Source organism: Diadema antillarum, unplaced genomic scaffold (assembly GCF_040938485.1).
Source record: "Diadema antillarum isolate AM-2024a unplaced genomic scaffold, OU_Dant_1.0 seq00001091_RagTag, whole genome shotgun sequence".
Taxonomy (NCBI): domain Eukaryota; kingdom Metazoa; phylum Echinodermata; class Echinoidea; order Diadematoida; family Diadematidae; genus Diadema; species Diadema antillarum.
Genome location: NW_027271910.1, coordinates 205,333 through 212,097, shown reverse-complemented (window position 1 = coordinate 212,097; position 6,765 = coordinate 205,333). Strand labels below are relative to the sequence as shown.

The 6,765-nt window shown below is 38.7% G+C and overlaps 1 protein-coding gene across 3 annotated transcripts in view; it reads right to left on the bottom strand.

Moving 5' to 3' along the window:
• Positions 1-303: 303 nt before the first annotated feature.
• Positions 304-6,765, bottom strand: part of LOC139743524 (uncharacterized) — a 79,587-nt gene continuing 73,125 nt past the window's right edge. For 2 of the 3 annotated variants that reach the window (XM_071654002.1, XM_071654003.1), the window contains one exon: positions 304-1,001. In XM_071654002.1, the coding sequence (XP_071510103.1) occupies positions 904-1,001 (98 nt within the window). In that variant the 3' untranslated portion in view covers positions 304-903. Of the gene's footprint in view, positions 1,002-6,503; positions 6,566-6,765 lie in introns of all 3 variants that reach the window. The other variant, XM_071654004.1, reaches the window with a different exon arrangement.

Below are 6,765 nucleotides of genomic sequence, written 5' to 3'. Positions count from 1 at the left end.
GGTATACAAAATATCACACGCATCTCTAGAATCAACCTTACACGTTTCTGTAATGTGACTGAAAGCTATAAATTCAAGCTGGGATCGACTACACTGCAGCTACACAACCTTTTCCATAGATCATACTCTCTTGTTGTCAGCGGTGAGAGTCTGTCATCATAAATTATTTGATACATCACTCGCTGCTCAGAGTCAACTTCAAGCACCACTTCAGCTGGTCATCTCAGCACATAGCACTTTGCAGCAAAATGGAAAGAATGCTCCAAATCCTCCATTTCTGACAACCCTTACAGTCTGTATGTCACTCACACACTGGATTACTTGATGCACGCTTTTTCACAGAAGAGAGGGAAAAAACAAAACAAGTAACCATGGGCTTCCCAGAAAAGCTAAGCAAAATTTGTCGAAAAGACTGCGGTTTTGTTGTTGTCTGCTAATTTGTAACAAGCTATGTGTTGGTTGGCATATTCGTCACACGTCATAAACAAAGCTTTGATTTCTTTGCATAGGATCATATTAGTTGTCTGTGATGCTACGCGCACCATCCTACACGTTTAGCCACAGGAAAGACTAAGGTTGATTAGCTGCTTTAAGACACGATCCCTTGATTTCGCCCCTCTTGCGTCCAGCCCCTTGGTGGAGGGCTAACTCTCTGTTGAAGATCACATGGTGTCGTTTCCGTGGACGCCTTGTATAATGCCTTTCTCGAGAACACCTCCTTGCACCAGTCACACATTTTTAGGCGGCAATCAAACATTTGTCACTTAGCTGCACTCCCTACATTCGCAGAGAGCTCTGCTTTCCCGTCAAGATAAAAATTATATTATAATCCAGTTTGAACATCAACGGGTCACTTTACAAGTTCCACATCCCATTGGGGGCAGAGTGTCAGGTTTTCGTTGGCTATGCGCTCGACTCCTCTCTGATCCCAAACTTCTTGAAGGCCCTCTGAAGTTCCGCGATGTTGCCAGGAGGACAGGAATTGGTTGGTCTAAGGGGAGCTGTGGGAAAAATTCACACAACAGACACAGAATTAATACGTGAACTCTCTGGATCCAACAAAAAGTTGTACAACACATGAATCACCTGTACTTTAAAAACAATTCCACATGTATGAGAAATGAAATTCAAAGTGTTTGTCATGGACACCAGTGGTGGAAGAAAGGAAACCATGAGACACATTTCAAGAAGAAGAAGAACAACACTTGATACCTAACATTTACATCCAAATGACGCATTCACTTTTGTAATGATATTAAAGTTACAACTTTGGTTAACCTCAGAAAAAGAAAAAAAAAACCTGATGAAAAGTGACCCCATATCTTTGGGATTTCTGCCTCTATGAGCTCTGTACTCGATAATAGCACACATTCACTACCCACCCATCTTATCTAATTGTAGGTTTAAATCTTACAGGTCAGTACAGAGCTGGAGTGTTCTTTTTGTTGTTTTCAACCAGTTGTGTGCCCTTACAACAGCTTTCCTTTTAGTATATCACCACACAATATTTGTGGTGATTTGTGGTGCACTATTAACCCATTGAGGACGGGCTGATTTTGCTACAACACGCATTTCCTATAGACACTTGCCCGAGTATACTCGGGACTCGTCCTCAACAGGTTAAACAAATTGTTAAGTCAGTGAGCAAGCTGACCCTTAGCTTGACCCAAGCAACCTGATTTTTTTTTTTTTTTTACATGCACAGAATAGAATAGTGGCTTTTTCTGATGGTGATTGCATTTCACCATTTCAAAATCAAAATTGTCAGGAATGCCTCTTTTATGCTTGTAAGAAACATTCTCTTACAAACGGCACATTCAAATTTTTGGGTAAAACTTTCCCAACAACCCACAGTGTTACACAAAAAGCAGCATAAAATGTATTTGATCATTTTAGCAATCAGATATCCCCAAAAAACCTCCATGACAAACAACTTTGTGTATTTGTTGTACACATGACTCTGTGGCAAGAGCGTGACCTCGGGGGTCAACAAAATATGTCTAGTACCGTCCTTGTGTTAAAAACAGGATTAATCCATTCTTAGTACCATCCTTGAGTAAAAAACAGGATTAATCCATTCTAACACAATTGCCTATGAGCAACTGATTAATGCATGCATAGCTCAAACTACCCCAAAACCTTTACAAGATCAAGTGTGGAGAAAACTATTCGCTTTCATCAGAGCATTACTGAACATTTGTGAAATATTTCTACAAGCACCAAGCTTACCTTTCCATATTTTTGGTCATTGCGCTGCTTTTATGTTTTATTGGCTTGCAATCAGTAAATGTGTTACAAAGTTAGTAAATTTTACAAAAGGCTGTCTGCTCTCTATTGGCAAAGAATATACTAAATACCACTTGTTCTTCTATGTCCCTGACTATCTAGCCACATACTTTTAAGACATGTGTAGTAATACAGTTGCCCTTGATAGAAAAGAAAAAGAAATATTTCAATACAGGCAGGTAATTGTCCAGGCCATCACTTGCAGAAGTGAGATTCTTGCCACTGTCGATTGGCAAAACAAAGCATGGTGGTTGTAACAAAATGACAACAAGATGCAAAATAGGTTTCAAACATATATAAAACATATGAAGGAAAAAAAATCATATTCAAGAAGGCACAACTGACATAAAGCAGCAACGAAAAAATAATGACTCTGATGAATTGTTCAAAAACAACAACAAAAGCAATTCCCTGGGCTTAAGAATATAATCACATTGGCATTGCTCTATCCATATCTTAGATAAGTTTCAGACAGTAAATTACTCTCCATGCCTAATCAGTATGTTTGTAAATTCATCACATACATTGTACCTGTACCCATAAAGACTTCTAGCATCATAACATGCACAGTCAATATTCCCTGTAACAAGAAGCAAGACATGCACCTCTAGGATTCTAGAGCACAATTACTTTCTTCAACAAGGCATGAAATATCCAACACAGTCATGTCAACTGATACAGTACAAAACTACAATATGCACTTTTCAATCATATAAGATTTAACCCGTTGGAGACTAGTCCTGAGTACACTTGGGCATGTGTCTGTGGGAAATGTGTGTTGTAGCAAAATCTGCTAGTCCTCAACGGGTTAAGCATGAAGTTTTTGTGAGTTGGGCAATGCAGAGACTCCAACCCCAAGCACCTTCTGATCTGGAGATTCTCCCGCCCGAAACCCCTAGCAAACGGGAGACTCCAAGTTGATGTGTGCACAGCGCGAAGTTCCTAGGATTCTAGATCATGTTCTCTGCTGCTATCTAACTGTTAAGGCTTATTTTTTCAACATACGATAGAAATAAGTTAGAAATCCTTTCCACCGGGAGACACAGAGCCAGGGCGGGAGAAATCAAATCTCAAACGGGAGAACGGGAGATTGTGCAAAAATGGGCTTTCGGCGGGAGATCTCCCGTCGAAAACGGGAGAGTTGGAGTCTCTGGCAATGGTTCGCAAACATGTGACAAGACAAGGCTGGAATGGACATGGAAGAATTACTGCCTACATTCAGTTACAGAGAGGGTGAGTTTGCTTGAATGCTTGAGATGGAGGTAGCTGAATGTTTCTTTCACACAAGACTGAGACATTGTTGGTTTCATTGTACGATACAATACAGAATGGAAGGATGTTTGGTAATCAAGAGCGGGAGGTGGGAAATGAATGAGGGAATGAATGTCATTAAATTCTGAAGATCCATCAATGATGAATCACTGATACCAACAAAACTGACGCTCTCTCTCTCACTCACTCTATCTATCTGTCTATCTATATCTCTCTCTCCTGTACGAATCCTGCACACGTATCTTTCACAACTGGTGTGGTCTCTAAAGTCACATTTTACATAAATATCAACCGAGGAGACAGCATAAAAATTAACAAATCCAATGCTCGGCTACGAGCTGGAGCCGACGATCAATCTATCTATCCATTAATCTATCTATCTATCTATCTATCTATCTATCTATCTATCTATCTATCTATCTATCTACCTATCTATCTATCTAATCTATCCTTCCACCCATCCATCTATCTATCTACCTATCTATCTATCTATCTATCTATTTATCTAGCTATGTATGATCTACATTGTATCTCTCTATCCATCTATACCAAATAATGGCAAATGCACAAGACTATGGAAAGTGTTCTCAGGAAATCTCGTGTGGTCCTTGATGTCCACTTGCAGACTGCCCTGGTCAGATTAAACATTAAACATAACAACTTGACACTCTGCCCAATGAGACCACAATGGACATCCGATGATTGACAGGATGGCATTCCTTGTGGACTTGAAATACGAGCGCGACGTGTTTGAAGACCAACACAAGAGACAGCCAACTAAACAATGGCTCAATCATGTCTAGCACTTCTATTTCTTCTTCTTCTTCTTCATGTTAAGAATCTGCCTCCTTTAATTCTGAAGATTCTTGCAGATATCAGCCGGTTTTTGTGTTTTTGACCACTTCACTGGGATTCCAACCTGTATCGTAGAGTGGTTGCAAAGTAATAGACAGCCATGGTACCTGCATGTGTTTTCTTTTTTAAAGAAAGATAATCTTGATCTCTTTAGGTTTTCTTTGTATGAGTAAACAAATATGTGTCCAGTTATGACAATCAAGAGGAAACAGAAATAGAAATCAGAAAATGATTATCCCTACAGAATGGGGCTCTGGTTGGATCGTGTCACACTGCCATATCATATAGACCATGATGTAATATACATACTAAATATATCACAAGTATCATGAAAAAACTGGGACTTGTAAGGCAATATCCTATGCCGTTTGTTGTATCTGCAATAAAAGATGTACATTTTTTTGTAATAAGAAAGAGATATCATGCCTTTTCAAGAGAACATTACCAATTTCCTACCTTGGGGGACGATAATACACCACATTTGTGGAACAGGAGGCAATATCTTTAAGTGTTATTGATTTCACAAACATTGCATGACTCACTAAATTTGCAAAAATAAAAACACTTTGAAATAAACCCCATATACACTATATGACACCATCAACCAGCAACTTGATATAAGAAATTCTAGTACATGTGATTAGTCACAAATTCAGTGCCTCTTTACAACAACACCTAGCTCATATCACCATCTCTTGCTCCAGGGACTACTTAAAATTGTCCATGTCTTGAACGGAAATCCCGTTTCTCTTTAAGCAGAAAGAAAAAAGTGCATTATATGTGTGCATGTGTGTGTATCTATGTGTACATTGTATATACAAATTCATATTCCTACATGCATATACAAATGAAATTAATGTGTGTGCATTATGTTTACTAACCATCTACCTAGGAAAGCAGCTGCTTTTTTAGTTGCACAAGCATTACACGTAGAGTAGTCCTTTATATTTTTTTATTTGGTTTGAATGCACCATATGCACTACGCTGACTGGCCAAACAGTATGTAATGTACCAGATGGTGGACTGTACTTCACAAGAAGAAGAAGAAAAAACAGAACCTGAATTGTTTGCATAGCACCCCCCCCCCCCCCACTACATCCATTTTAGATTGCTAATTGGACTTCATGGTCTTTCCTGGCGGCTCTACATGCAGCCACTGGTAACCATTCTACTCTAGACTGCCCAATGCTACCACTGATGTGCTAAAAGCAAGAACACTGACCATAAAATGGTCTGAATGCATCATTGTTGTTATTCGCAAGTAAAATCTCAGTACACAGTGCATTGCAATCCCACTAAACTATTCAGTTCAGGTATCACAGAGCATTCTAACTAAAATCTAACAACTGTCAGCACAGCTGACAGTGTATACTGACAGGAAATCACAAGTAGTTACGAATTAAAGCTTTGCTTTCATTAAACAAATCAAAGAAGCGATAAAATGTATGTACTACACATTTGTATGTGCACATATCATTGGCCTGGACAAGAGAATCATGTGAAGATCAAATAAGAGCATTTTATATTCTGATTTCAAATCATCCCATAGTATCATACAGTACTGGATCTGTGTTTGTACTGTTTGATACATATCTGTGACTATGGAAGAGAAACTTGTGCTGAACCAAAAAACTGAAAAATAACCTGATAACATGAAAATAAAAGGTAAAAGTGAATTTTGCCAAAGGACACTTTGTACATTGCATTCTACATATGATCGCCATCATACTCAGTGTACTTCACTCAGATTTCAATGTAACCATGTGAAAAAAGAAAGACAGAACTTGGACCTTAGGGGAAAACCCCCCCACACAATTAGAACTGTAGACTGGTGCAGGAGTCTAAATCTAGCACTCAAAGGATGCAAGAATTCTGTGACTACAGAAGAAATAGTGCTGAACCGAAAAACTAAAAAATTACCTAATAACCTGAAAATAATAGGTAAAAGTGAATTTTGCCGAAATGAAGAAGCCTTATTGATATTGAGTGCAAAATATTATGGCAATTTGATATCATAGTACATATTTGACAAGTTAATGTGTGACAAGTTTTTGTGCGAAATAGGTAGTACACTTTTGAAGGCTTCTTACCAACACCGTCTAGAGTCTAAAAACGAGTTGTCCCTGTCATTTTGGTAGCTCGGTGTGAGAGACTGGAAAGAAGGAGAATACAACTTCTAATATCATTATACAATTCCATTGACAGAAATCGGTTGCCTGGCTTAGCTTGTGGGCAGAAGAATGAAAAAAAAAAAAACCGAAAAAAGAAGAAGAAGACATTTTTGTATGATGGTGCTATGGCATACAACAGTTTGGGGGTACTGCCAATATGCAAATGCCAACCCCTGCCAGC